Source organism: Helicoverpa armigera, chromosome 26, assembly GCF_030705265.1.
Source record: "Helicoverpa armigera isolate CAAS_96S chromosome 26, ASM3070526v1, whole genome shotgun sequence".
Taxonomy (NCBI): Eukaryota; Metazoa; Arthropoda; class Insecta; order Lepidoptera; family Noctuidae; genus Helicoverpa; species Helicoverpa armigera.
The window spans coordinates 3,516,830-3,533,211 of record NC_087145.1 but is presented as its reverse complement, the minus strand read 5'-3'; the positions used below and the strand labels follow the sequence as shown (position 1 = coordinate 3,533,211).

The 16,382-nt window shown below is 35.3% G+C and overlaps 2 protein-coding genes across 2 annotated transcripts; one reads left to right on the top strand and one right to left on the bottom strand.

Moving 5' to 3' along the window:
- Nucleotides 1-146: 146 nt before the first annotated feature.
- On the bottom strand, nt 147-15,940 carry LOC110372404 (uncharacterized). The gene is made up of 8 exons (XM_021329084.3): nt 15,791-15,940; nt 15,570-15,700; nt 14,934-15,050; nt 13,924-14,581; nt 13,310-13,487; nt 12,644-12,835; nt 1,306-1,413; nt 147-1,041 (listed from the first exon to the last, which is right to left on the bottom strand). The coding sequence occupies exons 1-8, from the start codon at nt 15,825-15,827 to the stop codon at nt 789-791; spliced, it is 1,674 nt and encodes a 557-aa protein (XP_021184759.3). The 5' UTR covers nt 15,828-15,940; the 3' UTR covers nt 147-788.
- Nucleotides 2,101-5,202, top strand: LOC135118806 (ionotropic receptor 21a-like). Its single transcript, XM_064041789.1, has 2 exons — nt 2,101-3,370; nt 5,179-5,202. Exons 1-2 carry the CDS (start codon nt 2,204-2,206, stop codon nt 5,200-5,202), a joined length of 1,191 nt encoding a protein of 396 aa, XP_063897859.1. The 5' UTR covers nt 2,101-2,203.
- Nucleotides 15,941-16,382: the final 442 nt, after the last annotated feature.

Here is a 16,382-nt window from a genome sequence, read left to right as displayed (position 1 = left end):
AAACCTTTAAGATGAGTGTAATTTTTTTACCTGAAAAGCAACGTCTCAACGAGCTCCAACCAAATGTTTTAAAGAAAATATGATTTTAAAAAAATGGTTAGGTTAGTAAGGTTATACAAACCTAACCTGGAAATAAAAAAAAAATGAATATACATTGTCCCATTTAATATTGCTTATTATAAGAATACACGTTCAGAATAATTCATTCAATATCTATTCCAACCTAATTAAAGGCAAGATTATTACAAATTAAGAAACAGTCAAAAATTCATTGTAACCTGTACAATTAGTCTACAAATAAAATTATATATTAATTAATTAGAATTAACAATATATACTTACCTAACAAACTCTTGTAAATTATATTAAATTTACTTGTACAAAATTCACATAATCAAAAAAGTTTGATATTTATGTCCGATTTACATATTTATACATAGTTTCATATTAATCTATATTTTAAAATCATACCGACAGATTTATTTATTCCTGTATAGTAAGGCACATCCATAGGTAAATTGGATATCAAAATTATGTCTTATAACCAAAAACTTTTGAATAATATCAATTAAGAAGTTCCCAATACTTCACATGTCCAAAACACTGGTTTTTAGAAACAAATGGTCAAGCCATACAAAATGGCAGCAATGATAAGTATTTTTTTGTTTTCTTTTTCTGAATAATTTAAACCAACTTGTTACCACAAACTGTTACACAACCACTCAAAACCGGATACTTTCTACTAAAAATTCAAACTAGTACTTACAAATATGTTATTTCTGCTACCATCAAGTGCCTTTACTTTTCGAAAATTGTTCACCTAAAATCTTCATGACCTGCGCATGAGTCTTCGTCCCATCTTTAAGCGTGGCATAATGCTCTTTGACGTACAAAGCAAATTCATTCGTGTTGCCTTTCCTAGCGGGAGTTGATACCACGACTCCATCTTTGTTTTTCTTGTTTAAAATCAACTCGAAAGTTCCACGGCAATAGCCGCAGCATTTTTTAGTTATATCTATCGATTTTGAATGGCGTTTTATGCTGAAACATAAATAATTTAAACAAATAGTTAGTAATGATATATCTAGGTTGTTTGTTAACCTGTAAGGGCAAAACTGCTGGATTGACTGAGATGATATTGGGCCGGAGAAAGGCCAGGCATTTTAACTTGGCTTTGATTGAATTTCCCTCGAAACCCATTTAAAATATTATGGTAAAGAAACAAACAGTCCCACACGAAGAAAATAGAAAAAGTTAACTACATATAAAGCAAAATTTACTATATGAAAATAAGTGTTTTCTTACCTATATCCACACTTGGTACATTTGTAACAATACTTATAATGTATGTTCATGTCATGACATCTTGATATCTCGCCTAGCTCAGGATAAACCATCAGTGCGCGCTTGGCCCTGAAAACATGAAGAATCTTTAGTTTAAACTGTATTATTAAGATGAAGAGGGAACATTTTTTATTGTTAGTACCCTAAAGTTATAACACAGTTTATCCCGATACGGGCAGAAGTTCACACGGGGCACGAGTGAAACCGCGGGAAAACGGTTAGTTATAATTTTCAATTATTGACACCTTCGAAAAAATAACGTACGTAGTTGTAATCAATCCATTTGTTCCCAAGGTGTCTCGCCCCCGAACACCCGTATTTTGGCGTGCTATGAAGATTTTGCATTATGACATCTCCGCTAGTCATTTTCTTCTCCGCGGATAATACTAGCAGTGAGGCACAACTAGTAATCTAAACTAATTACTGATATAACAATTAGAACATACATAAAATAAACCATCAATCATCAAATACACACAACACTTTTAGTATGCTTAACAATGCCTAGCTTTTACATAGACTATCAATCATACTATACAAAAATAATAACAAATGATGTCACACCTTTACCACAGATTAGCATCTAGTAAGTCACAGATCTATTAAGATATTCACTTTTATTTCCTACGCATTGATTTTAGAAAATTTGATTACAAATACATAAACGGTTAGTCGACAGAATCATATCATAGTGTGAAACATGTTGGCTGTATACTTTTTACTGACGTTGAGCCTCGCGTGTTGTAAAAGCGAAAATATTCACATTATTGAACCACAGACTAAAATGCCATTAATAATGTGCATAACTGATGTCATTGAAAAATATTTCTCTGAACAAAAAGTTCTCACATACGTCGACATGGATTCTGATGATAATCTTCTTCTAAAAGCCATTCATTCTATGAAGGCAACTGCAGTGGTGTTCAGACAACCATTCATTCATTCATCATTCAAACATCAAGGATATCTTGTAAACGCTCAAACATCAAATATATTCGCGGATAATTTTAAAAAACTTCGTCAAGAGCCAACATGGAATCCTGCAGCAAGATTTTTAATCGTCATTAAAATACTAAAAGAAGATGAACTGAAGAAAATATTTGACGTTTTACTTGAAAGCCACGTATTTAATTCACTGCTAATAAATGCAACTGATGAAGCTCAAATATACACTTACAATCCATTCGATAAATACGCCTGTGGACATTATTACAGTGACGTGATATGTTATGGTGAATGTTCACAAACAAAAATTGACTTGTACCCAAACAAACTTGTTACTGGATTAAAAAACTGCAGTTTTCGAGCAACGGCGCCACATCGAGCTCCTTTCGCAATAAATAAAGACCGGCTCGACAAAAACACCGAAACATATACATTAGGAACTGAACAATTAGTATTGCATTTACTGAGTGAAAAAGAACAATTCAAGGTGAATTATAGTTACGATTATGACAACCTGAAGTTCTCTACCATAAGTCCTAATATGACAGTCTCTGGACCCATGAAAATCTTGACGAATAATGAGAGCGATATCATTTTTGGAGGTATTTGGCTAGTAGCGAGCAGATCTGATGCATTCACCTATTTATATGGGCACCTAGATTTTGAAGATGATTTAATAATTATTGTGAAAAGAGCGTCTTTGGTTGCAATTTGGAAAACCGCTTTCTTAGGATTCCAACCGACTGTGTGGGGTTTACTGGTGATGACTTTCCTTCTTTATTCAGTGATGATGATCCGCATTTTAGGAGCAGATGATAAATTCGGTGTTGTGATGAAATTGTTCAAGAACTTGCTAGCTAATAGCGTTCATATACCGACTCGAAGTGAAGTCAAGGGCATTCTTATAGGTTGGATTTGGTTCTCGTACTTGATAAACAGTATATACCAGTCAAGTTTAGTTAGTCTTACTTCACACCCGGCAAAAGAGCATCAGGTTCATAAAATTCGCGAAATATTTGTTTATAAAATGAAGCCTTGTATTAATCCTTCAATGCTTATCTACATTGAGACAGAAATGAATGTAAGAACTCCAATAGACGATAATTGTCTAGATGTTTTAAAAAACTTACACAGAGTTTGCAAATCGGATAAACTATACACTATAGTACAAAGATTAATGTATAAGTACTATAAGAAGTTTTACAACGATAGATTTGGACGACCCCTTACATATTATTTTCGTGCGCCATTTGCTCAAGTGATTTTCGGTATTTTTTTCTACAAAGGGTTTCCAATAACAGATAGGATGCAAACAAATATGCTCCGTTTTAAAGAAAATGGTTTGGTCACTAAGTGCTTAAAGGATCATTACTATTTGAGAAAGATTAAACACCATTTCCATGAAAAAGGGTTCGAATCTAGATTCATATTGCCTTGGGGTATGTATTTGGTGGGCTGTGTATTAGCTACAATCGTTTTCATTTTTGAGCTGTTGTATAAACGTTACAAAAGGCATTGACATTATTTTTTGCCTGTACATAAGATCATCCATGTAAATAATTTCTCCGAATCACGGAGAAACGAAAGATGAGCGGAGATGCAATAAGGCAGGCAGATCAGGCGCCTTTTTCAGATCGAATACGTACAGTGGGCCTGGCCAAAAAGTTCAGTTACAAGTGAACAATCGGGGCAGTTAGGTTCCATAACACATCTATCGAAGATTTTTGGGGTTACAAAAAATGGGCGGACTCTAAGGAACTCTCCCTATGAGACTGGAGCCAGTAACATTTCTCGTCCCCCGAACACCCGCATATTGGCGAAACTACTTTCTAAGGAGATTTTCCGTTATGGCATCTCCGCTCGTCATTTTGTTCTCCACAGCATTATGAGTCGCAGAACAGTCAAAAATGTTTACCTACTGAGTTCATATATTTTTCCATTTGAAAATGTTTAAAATGAAGACATTCCGGAGCTAGTTAATTATTACGTATGTAGGCGAATTCAAAACCCATATTTTTTTGTATTGTTATGTTTTATAGAAAAGTATAAAAACATTTAAAAATTGGTGGTATTTTTTATTTTTATTTTATTACACTACCCACAAAACGTTTTCATGGTCGATTTTGCTAAGTAATTTTCAAGAACATTCATCACAAGGGAAAAGTATAGTACGGCAAAAAGCAAAAGAGCAGGTTGTAGACTATTTTCTTAAATATTTAGTTCTGGAATAAGTTTAACAAAAACAACAAAACAATCGAATTATGCTGAACTTTAATAAGGTGCTAAAAGCTTTTTTAGGTTTAATGATCTTTCGTTAGAGACAACTGGCTGGTCCCTACAATTATTTACCAAGGTACCATCGTCAATCAAGTTCTTCCGTGTTTCGGAAGGCACGATAAGCTGGTGAGTGCTGACTGTCATTTGAACATCTTTGGCAGTCGTTACGGACAGTCAGAAGCCAGAAAGTCTGATAATCAGTCTTAGCAACTGGTATCGGGTTGCCCGATTAGCTGGGTTGAGGTCAGATAAGCAGTCGCTACATGTAAAACACTGGTACTCAACTGCATGTGGTTAGACTGTAAGCCGAACCCAGGTGAGTTGGAAAAAGGCTAGACAGGCAGTTGGTAATACCCACCACTGACAGTCCTGTCACCAGTCATCCCCCGCGCCCCTTTATTCACCCCCGCTGCCTACGTCCCGCTCCAAGAGTGGACCATGGGAATGTCCTTAACGAACTTTCCAAGCTCTAATGGAGATCATCAATCACTCTATACAAAAACTACCCAATGATGTAAAATCCATTCCTTTACCACAGATTACAATCAAGAAGGTCACAGATGTATTAAGATATACACTTTTATATAATTATATCTAATTCATTGATTTCAGTACATTCTATTGTGGACGGGTTAGTCGACAAAACCATAGCAAATTGTATAAACCATGTTGACGGTACACTTTTTACTGACGTTGAGCCTCGCGAGTTGTAGAAGCGAAAATATTCACATTATTGAACCACAGACTAAAATGCCATTAATAATGTGCATAACTCATGTCATAGAAAAATATTTTTCCGAACAAAAAGTTCTCACATACGTCGACATGGATTCTGATGATAATGTTCTTCTAAAAGCCATTCATTCACTGAAGGCAACCACAGTGGTGTTCAGACAACCATTCATTCGTTCATCATTCAGACATCGAGGATATCTTATAGCCGCTAAAACATCGAATATATTCGCGAATCATTTTAAAAAACTTCGTCAAGAGCCAACATGGAATCCTGCAGCAAGATTTTTAATCGTCATTAAAATTCTAAAAGAAGATGAACTGAAGAAAATATTTGACGTTTTACTTGAAAGCCACGTATTTAATTCACTGCTAATAAACGCAACTGATGAAGCTCAAATATACACTTACAATCCATTCGATAAATACGCCTGTGGACATTATTACAGTGACGTGATATGTTATGGTGAATGTTCACAAACAAAAACTGACTTATACCCAAACAAACTTGTTACTGGATTAAAAAACTGCAAGTTTCGAGCCTCGGTGCCACATCGACCTCCGTACTCAGTAGATAGAGCTCAACTGAACAACATCACCCAAACAGATATATTAGGAACTGAACAATTAGTACTAAAATTACTGGGTGAAAAAGAACAATTTAAGGTGAATTACACTTACGATTATGACAAATTTATCTACTCTACCATAAGTCCTAATATGACGGTCTCTGGACCCATGAAAACCTTGACCAATAATGAGAGCGATATCATTTTTGGAGGCATTTGGTTAGTAGCGAGCAGATCTGATGCATTCACCTATTTACATGGACACCTAGATTTTGAAGATGATTTATTAATTATCGTGAAAAGAGCATCTTTCGTTGCAATTTGGAAAACTGCTTTCTTAGAATTCCAGCCGACTGTGTGGGGTTTACTGGTGATGACTTTTCTTCTTTATTCAGTGATGATGATCCGCATTTTAGGAGCAGATGATAAATTCGGTGTTATGATGAAATTGTTTAAGAATTTGCTGGCTAATAGCGTGCATATCCCGACTCGAAGTGAAGTCAAGGGCATTCTTATAGGCTGGATTTGGTTCTCGTACTTGATAAACAGTATATACCAGTCAAGTTTAGTCAGTCTAACTTCACACCCGGCAAAAGAGCCTCAGATTCATAAGGTTCGGGAATTATTTAAGTATAAAGTGAAGCCGTGTATTAATCCTGCGACGCTCATGTATATTCAGTCAGAAGTGAATGTAACAACTCCAATAGACAATAATTGTTTAGAAACTCCGAAAAACTTATATAGAGTATGCAAATCGGATAAAATATTCACATTAGCACAAAAATTTGTCTATAAGTACTATAAAAAGTTTTACTACGACGGATATGGCCGACCCCTGGTTTATTACTTTAAAGCACCTTATGCTCAAATCATTTACGGTATTTTTTTCAACAAAGGGTTTCCAATAACAGATAGGATGCAAACAAATATGCTCCGTTTCAAAGAAAATGGTTTGGTCTCTAAATGCTTAAAGGGTCACTTCTATTCGAGAAAAATTAAACATCATTTCCATGAAAAAGAATTTGAAGCAAGGTTCATATTGCCTTGGGAGATGTATTTGGTGGGCTGTGTATTAGCTACAGTTGTTTTTATTTTTGAGCTATTGTGTAACCGTTACAAACGGCATTGACATTATATTCTCCCAATAGTCAAGATCATCCATGTAAATAATATGTCAGAATAATGATAGAAGGAAAGATGAGAGGAATTGCCATATGCAGCCCCGGATCTAGGGGGGGGCAAGCCGGGGCCTATGCCCCGGGCGGCAAATTCAGGGGGCGGCAAAATCAGGCTTCCCAATTCACACTTCTCAGACCAATGGACAACTCATCATCAATTTAATGACCACGGAATAAATAATAGCACAAGTACAGCAATTTCATAGCCATATCAATTTGACCGATACCCTATAAGCGCGGAGTGAGATATATGCTGCACGACTGCACGAACATTTATTATTCACGAGGCGAAGTTTTAGCAAACTAAAACTGATTAATAAAAATTATTGGCTAGTATCTATGAGCCAATAATTTTTGGAAGAACACTTATGGCATATTTATTTTTATTTTAAATCCTACATCACAGATAACTACAATAGTTACCTACAGGGCCGCCCAATAACCCGGGAGTCTCGGTCTCAGGGGCGCCGCGGGACGCCCCACTAACAGGAAATTTCGATGAAATTACACCCGTTTGATAAAGATGTTCCACATTGTATCATGATACTGATAAGCAAAGTTTCTAAAGTAGTCGCCTTCGCTTTGGTTTCATTGATCATTTTGATTATTTTTCACTTTTAACATCCCCCACTAAGTGAAAAAATTCTCGCTCGCTACGCTCGCGACTAAGTGACTTTATTTACTATTTTTGTTGACGCACCGAACCAACGAACACAAATGGCACTCGCTCTAATCAAGGTTTCTTTTTATTTGTACATAATTCCCAGTTTATTTTTTGAGTCTTCAAACAAATAATTTGAAAAAGTTCGCGCTCGCTACGCTCGCGGCTTATTGTTGCTTTACTATGTACCTGATCAGGTACTTTTGTATAGTAGGCTGAAAAAAATTTCGCGCTCGCTTCGCTCGCGCTGTCTAATACATGCGTTCCTTCGATAACTTCATAAGTCTGTTTGACGCTGTCTTACCATCTATAAGTCAGATGTAGCAAAAAAATTTATTTATGGAGTCTTCAAAAACAAAAGTTTACGCTTACCGCTGCTTGTTCCGTTACAGCGCTTTTTAAAACTTATTAAATTAACGTTGGTTCCAAAATTGAAAAATTTTCGCGCTCGCTTCGCTCGCGCTCATTTTTGCAATTGCGTTGTTTTGTCTCGACTTTCATAACTTAAACTTGGCCAACAATTTGAGCCTACAATGGTTTAGACACATTTTTTTGCTTTTGCCTTCCAAAAAGTGACTTTTGTTCGATCGTTTTTATTTATATTCCTTGTAACTAACTACTCTAAGTACTTCGATCAATATGTACTACCTATGTACTACCTACTCAAAATCTTTCAATACATAGGGGGCGCTTGGGTGATGATTGCACCCAGGCGCTACATGAGCTAGAGACGGCCCTGCCTGCCAACATATCGATAGCTGAAATTGTATGGATGATAAAGATGAAAATAAACTTAAGTAGGCTGGCGGGGCGGCATTTTTCAGTTTTTGCCCCGCCTAAGAAAAATTCAAGATCCGGGGCTGGCCATATGGCAGGTAGGCTGCGTAGGCCTTCACGTTCCTAGTCCCCCGAACTGTAGCATTTTGGGAAACAACTTTCTTAGATTTTACTCTATGACATCTCCGCTCGTCATTTTGTTCTCTACAGTCCGTATAAGTTCATTATCTGGATACTTAATAAAAAAATATAGTGACACAATGTCATCGACATAGATTTTAAATCGGGGAAATGACACAACATTGTTACCTACATACTTATAACAATATTTCTACATTTGAAAATGCATACATACAAGCTATTGTTAAAATGTTTTATAGAAAATTATTAAAACATAAAAAATAAGTGGTATTTTTTTTACTACCCTACTTACAAAAATCTGAATAAATGATGGTCGATTTTCATAAGTGATTTTTAAGCAGCTGTATCACAGAGGAAAATTTAACTGTTTTGGTTTAATGCTCTTTCATAAGATACCAATGGCTAGTCCCTAAAATTATTTTCCAAGGAATAGGGTAGTTTCCTGAAAAATAATAATTAGTCCGTCTTGTAGATTGTCCAAAAATAAGCGATACGTATTTTTTCTTTTTTAAATTGGATCAGAACTTGTTAAGATATAGCGTGTTAAAGTTGAGTGTGACGTCACAAGTTGCTACAATTTTCAGGACACTGTGACGTAAAAGGCCCCCACTCCTAATTTTTGAAGCGTATTATCTTTGTCATTTTATGTTTAATTAAAAAAAGAAAAAATACGTATCCAATATTTTTTGATTATCTAAAAAGCGGACTAAATATTATTTCATTATTTCGACCCTGGAAACTACCCTATTATCATCAATCAAAGCAAGATGATCTAATTAATTTTGTTTATCAATAACTCTGTAAGTAATGTTTGGATAGAAAACCAAAGCAGCACAAAATTCCCTATTAAGAATCTATTATCTGCCTACTCTTTTCCCAACTATGTTGGGGTCGGCTTCCAGTCTAACTGTATGCAGCTGGGTACCAGTGTTTTACAAGAAGCGACTGCCTATCTGACCTCCTCAACCCAGTTACCCGGGCAACCCAATACGCTTAGATATGATAGGGTTGTCAGACTTACTGGCTTCTGGCCACCCGTAAAGATTTCACTCCATGTAAAACACGGGTACTCGGCTGCATGCTGTTTGGCCGTAGTTGGAAAAAGGCTAGACAGGCAGTTGGTGACAATGTCCTGAACGAGCTTTCCAGTTCTAATAAACCATTAATCACTCTATACAAAAACTCCCAAATGATGTAAAATCCATTCCTTTACCACATATCGCAATCTAGAGATCTATTAAGATATACCCTTTTATTTATTAATTGCTTGATTGAATTTATTGATTTCAGTACATTCTATTGGGAACGGGTTAGTCGACAAAACCATAGCAAATTGTACAAACCATGTTGACGGTACACTTTTTACTGACGTTGAGCCTCGCGAGTTGTAGAAGCGAAAATATTCACATTATTGAACCACAGACTAAAATGCCATTAATAATGTGCATAACTGATGTCATAGAAAAATATTTTTCTGAACAAAAAGTTCTCACATACGTCGACATGGATTCTGATGATAATGTTCTTCTAAAAGCCATTCATTCACTGAAGGCAACTGCAGTGGTGTTCAGACAACCATTCATTCGTTCACCATTCAGACACCGAGGATATCTTATAGCCGCTAAAACATCGAATATATTCGCGAATCATTTTAAAAAACTTCGTCAAGAGCCAACATGGAATCCTGCAGCAAGATTTTTAATCGTCATTAAAATTCTAAAAGAAGATGAACTGAAGAAAATATTTGACGTTTTACTTGAAAGCCACGTGTTTAATTCACTGCTAATAAACGCAACTGATGAAGCTCACATATACACTTACAATCCATTCGATAAATACGCCTGTGGACATTATTACAGTGACGTGATATGTTATGGTGAATGTTCACAAACAAAAACTGACTTCTACCCAAACAAACTTGTCACTGGATTCAAAAACTGCAGTTTTCGAGCCTCGGTGCCACATCGACCTCCTTACTCAGTAGATAGAGCTCAACTGAACAACATCACCCAAACAGATATATTAGGAACTGAACAATTAGTATTAAAATTACTGGGTGAAAAAGAACAATTTAAGGTGAATTACACTTACGATTATGACAAATTCATATATTCCACGATAAGTCCTAATATGACGGTCTCTGGACCCATGAAAACCTTGACGAATAATGAGAGCGATATCATTTTTGGAGGTATTTGGTTAGTAGCGAGCAGATCTGATGCATTCACCTATTTATATGGACACCTAGATTTTGAAGATGATTTACTGATTATCGTGAAAAGAGCGTCTTTGGTTGCAATTTGGAAAACCGCTTTCTTAGAATTCAAACCGACTGTGTGGGGTTTACTGGTGATGACTTTTCTTCTTTATTCAGTGATGATGATTCGTATTATAGGAGCAGATGATAAATTTGGTGTTATGATGACATTGTTCAAGAATTTGCTGGCCAATAGCGTTCATATCCCGAATCGAAGTGAAGTCAAGAGAATTTTTCTAAGCTGGATATGGTTCTCGTTTTTGATAAACAGTATATACCAGTCAAGTTTATTCAGTCTAACTTCACACCCGGCAAAAGAGCATCAAATTCATAGGGTACGGGAATTATTTAAGTATAAAATAAAGCCATGTATTAATGCTGCTACACTCATGTATATTGAGACAGAAATGAATGTATCAACTCCAATAGACAATAATTGTTTAGATACTCCGAAAAACTTATATAGAGTATGTCAATCGGATAAAATATTCACATTAGCACAAAAATTTGTCTATCAGTACTATAAGAAGCTTTACTGTGACAGATTTGGACAGCCTCGTGTATATTACTTTAATGCACCATATGCCCAATTGATGTTCGGTATTTTTTTCTACAAAGGATTCCCAATCACCGATAGGATGCAAACACAGTTGCTCCGTTTCAAAGAAAATGGTTTGGTATCTAAGTGCTTAAAGGATCATTACTATTCGAGAAAGATTAAACATCATTTCCATGAGAAAGAATTTGAAGCTAGATTCATACTGCCTTGGGTTATGCACTTGATAGGCTGTGTATTAGCTACAATTGTTTTTATTTTTGAGCTGTTGTCTAAGCGTTTCAAATGGTTTCAGCGATAGACAACACCCATGAAAGTTATAGTAATAGCATAAATACACAGAGTATTAGTGCCGCTCCGCAGACATACATTTTGATGCATTGTCAAAACCGCACTAATGGCAAAGGTACAGTTGAGAGGTATACATTGAGTTGGGGCTGCGGGTTGTTCGAAAGAGATACCGAGGCCCTGGTACATAAAAGGCCTATTACGGAACACGACGGTTTTTAGTCAGTAAGAGTCTGACACTCCCTCACCGCTGCTAACCCACAGCGGGAGGGGTCATTTGATGATTTTTGACGTCGGTAAAAAAAAAAGGTATTCATTGAGTTTTCGGGACGCAATATCTAGTTCTTAGCTTAAGAAAGTACATACATATTTGTATATATCAATGACAAAATGCAATTTTGTAATTTCTCTCTAGGAATGTACAATATTGGCACAACTTTTGTAGCCTCATCGTAGATTTGCCCATTTCATAAAATGTGCTTATGCAAAGTTTTTATAAACGGACAAGACATACGATTTTTAATTGCAGAACCAGTGATTTGTTTGAGTGCTAGATGTGTATTGTGCATTGTAATATGTATGTTGACAATGAAGATAAATAAGTTGTAATATACCTAATTATAAAGTATATTTTATCTTTTATTTTTCTGTCAAAAGAATTACCCAATGATCCAAATTGTCAACAGTGGCATAATTGACAATTGGAAAATTATTATTAACTATCTGTTTCCCTATGGTACTGCACATCCCGGGGGAACTTCTTCCCGTACCCGAACAAAACATAGCCTATATGTTATTCGGAGATTGTCTAACTTCCCAAAATGAAAAAAAAATTAAAGTAGGTCTAGCGCCTTTTAGGTACAACCAAAAAAGTAATTTTTCCTCATTATTACTATATAGTATGTTGGAAGTTTTCACCATTTATTCCACAAAGGTCCATGTCCAGCTCTCAGTTCCGAGTCAATGAGCCACGTAGCTGCATGACAGAGCTCATGAATGAGGGTGTCTCTCAACCTCTGAGGTCCATCCACCACTTTACTTGATAACTTGATGGTGGAAGTTCTGATGCGGTCACCTCTAGCGTTCTTTATTAAGCGGTTTGTTGTTGTTCTGGAAAACATAATTAAAGCATAATAAATAAACATAATGAAATAACTGTCTGCTAGCTGCCTACACGGCTACGGGATTTTTCAAGAGTTATCGCGGCCCTGGTACATGAAGGGCTTAAGAAGGAACATGATGGGTTTTAGTCAGTAAGACTCTGACTCTCTCATGCTGTTCTCCCGTTGTGGGTGCCCCTCCGACCGCGTTTGATGTTTTCCCACCAAAAAAGTCATTTTAATGTGCGGGAAGAAAAATAATCTGACAACCTGTCATCATATCAAAGTGTATCAGGTTGCCCAGATAACTGGGTTGAGGAGGTCAGATAGGCATTCGCTTAATGTTAATGATTAGCACTGAGCTGCATTTGGTAAGATTAGCACAGGCTAGGCAGATGATTTTAATGGAGAATGCAGTGAACAAATTGCAAAAAATAAAATATAATGTAGTTAAGACATAAATTTACTGAAACTGATCACTTACCCAGCAGTAGTCCGGAACTTGGTATCCCAAATGATAGGCAGATCATTGTCTATGGCGTCATCAAATACTCCTTTGTTAAACTCAACAAACAACCTCCTTGTCAGTTGTTCTTTCAGAGTTTTAAAGTTATCTATGTACTGTATGGCTTCTATGTGGCATCGCCAAGATGGGACGTTGTCTGTAATAAGGAAAAATAAAATATATTTTTAGTTCATAAAGTCATCGTAAAGAATATGACTTGCGTAAAAACATAAAAAGAGATACGCGCGAATTTGTACACAGATCTTTAAAAAAATCATAGCCAGTAGAGGTAAATTTGTCTCTGGGTTGTGGGATTTTTTAAAAATTGGTTTAAAAATGAATATTTCGCTTAACACTAGACAGACCAAGGCAGTCAAATTGACGGCAAGGCAACTTCATTGTTAAATATTTCACAAACTATTTCTTTGTTTTTTTTCGTATTTTATGACCTTTCCTAATTTGCTATTGTTAAGCTACATCTATATTAAAAAAATATATGTATAATATGTGCGCGGTCTTAGTAGGTATAGCATAAATACCGGCCCTTCTAGTGCTAAACAAACAAGATATTTAAAATAAGGATGTTTTGTTACCTGCTAAAGAACCGATGAAGCTTAACCTCTTACAAATTTCCACTCTCGGCGTAACAGCAACACTACCAACCTTTTTTGTCAACACTTCAATATCTTTCTTAATATTCATCTCTACCAACTCGGTAACACTCATAGCCTTTTTCACTTTATTCTTTTTCGTAGTACTATTTACGTTCCTAGTGATTTTAGGAACCTCCGGTGTACTCGGTACCTTTTCGGTATACAACTTCTTCTTAGATTTTCTCTCTGTATCCGTAGCCAAATCTTCTCTCCGTTTTATCTCAGAATTTGTTAAGTACAACATTTTGTTGCGTTTCAAATCATGTCTTATATTTTCTTTGTCACTTGCATCGTCATCGAATTCTAGTTTTTTTGAGACTGTGTCATTTTCATATTTAGCTTTTATGGCTTTGAATAACTTGGGTATTGATTTCCATTGATCTCCGTATAAATCGTTTAAAAGTTTCTTTTGTGATAAATGTATTTTTTTTATTGAGCATTGTTCTTGTGATTCGTTGGCTATGTCTCGGGGGGAAGACGGTGTGGGTTCGTGTCTGGGTGTTGCACAAAGGATGTTTTGTGCCGGTGACCAGCCACCAATACTGGGTCGCGATTCTTTTGATGGTGTTGTGTCTTCTTGTGAACAGTTGAAGGAGAACTGAAATTATTATTTTAACTAATAAGCACTTATAAAAAAATTACATTGAGTCTCATTAATAGAATAAAAGAAATAGTTTCTTTGCTAACATTCATGGAAGATTTAATATAATCTTTCATAACTTTTATTAAAACATGAGACACAAGTTTTCCTTGTTATATAAATCAAAGTTTTACACTTTTTATTTACTATATTTGCATATGTATCATTAATAGAGCTCTTAAATAACTAGGTTGATGAATTTTGTTGTTTGTGTGTCATGAGATAAATTGAATATTGTGATAAATATAATCTGAATACAAAAAAGTGTTTTTCTTCAAAACCCCAAAAGTTAATTTGTTATTAAACTTACACTGCCATTCTTGCTTGATTCCTTGTTAAAACTAATTTTAGGCAGTTCATCCTTAAATGACAGCTCACAGGAGTCATTTATAGTTATCGGTGAATATATTTTGTGACTAGTTTGCACCTGAAATGGAATAAACATTACACATATCATAAATATTTCAATACATAGTAATTTGATAAAGGAGAAACATATTTTTTGTTTATTTATACCTATAAGGCTCCAAACCTACAAAAATAATTTGGAAAATTCTTTCACATTTGAAAAGCTACATTTTGTCTGAATAACACAAGTTAAATATTATCCGGGTATGGGCAGATGTTCTTCCAGGATGCAGATAAAACTAAAATAGACAGTTATACTTAAACATCTCTTAAGTAACTTGTATTTAGCTTATAATGTAATAGCATCATGGAAATGTGCAGGTAACTGAGTAAGAATGTCATTTCACCTACATAATAAAATTACAAATGAAAAGTGAATTTAAATCCATTTTAAAACATCTATGCAGTTCTAAAATTTCCCATGTTGTTTGCTGCAGCAAATTTCCTAAAATTAGGGGTCACTAACTACTTCAAAAGTTACTTCAAATACCTGTATTGTTATTTTTTGTGGCAGAATGGCTTAGCATTGAGTACTTACATTATTTACTAAATCATTCCTCAGTCTATCAAAAGACTCGTCAAGTACAATAACGTCTGAACTTCTGTTATGTTTAACAATGTCCTGGGTCGGTTTTGGTCTGGATTTCTTCAGAGAAAGCTTCAAAAATCCTGAAATACACGTGCAAAAGTGATTTTCGTACTTACGGGTACAATGTAAAATAATTATCATTTTGAATAGACATAGATGTGGCTACGTACGGTTCTGTTGTCTATTCTGCGCGGTCTTAGTTTCCATTTTTATCAAAAGTTTGTAATTTAAAAGAAAATAATTAAATTGTAATCCATGAATGAAAATATTTAAAAAAATATCCGCCGTTGGATGTTGACTTTGATTTGACTGACATTGACAGCCAGACCAGACAGGGGGGCTCACACCGAGTGTAGTATTTATCACAAAAGTCGAAGCACATAAAATACTATCGCTTAAATTAAAATATGGTCGTTAAAGATATATATGAACATTAATAATGACTTTAATTTAATATTTAATAAGATTAGATTTTATTTAATAGACGATCAAAGTATTTTTAATACTTTGGCGCCATCTAGCAGCAGGCAGTATGACATCTTTACTGTGTGCCAACCCGAGTATGTTACCTACTAGATGGCGCTTCACTTAATTTTGTTTATTTGTAAAAGAAAATCCTAAATTGCTAAAAAAGTTTTGGAAAAGCTTGTATAGGTACACACATACATTTACAAACGGGTGAAATAAATAATAAAATAAACTTTTGAAAACTCTCGCTGATCAATAGGTACTTGCTTATGTTTGTTTTGGTAGTGGCGGTTT

Bases quoted from the DNA above. Each gene is read 5' to 3' on its own strand.
- LOC110372404 (XM_021329084.3), bottom strand. From the start codon at position 15,827: ATGGAAACTAAGACCGCGCAGAATAGACAACAGAACC. The intron at 13,488-13,923 runs GTAACAAAACAT...TCCTTATTACAG, and splicing joins CTTCATCGGTTCTTTAGCAG to ACAACGTCCCATCTTGGCGA. The intron at 1,414-12,643 runs GTGAAAACTTCC...TCATGTTTTCAG, and splicing joins GGACCTTTGTGGAATAAATG to GGCCAAGCGCGCACTGATGG.
- LOC135118806 (XM_064041789.1), top strand. From the start codon at position 2,204: ATGGATTCTGATGATAATCTTCTTCTAAAAGCCATTCATTCTATGAAG. The intron at 3,371-5,178 runs GTAAGAACTCCA...CATTGATTTCAG, and splicing joins ACATTGAGACAGAAATGAAT to TACATTCTATTGTGGACGGG.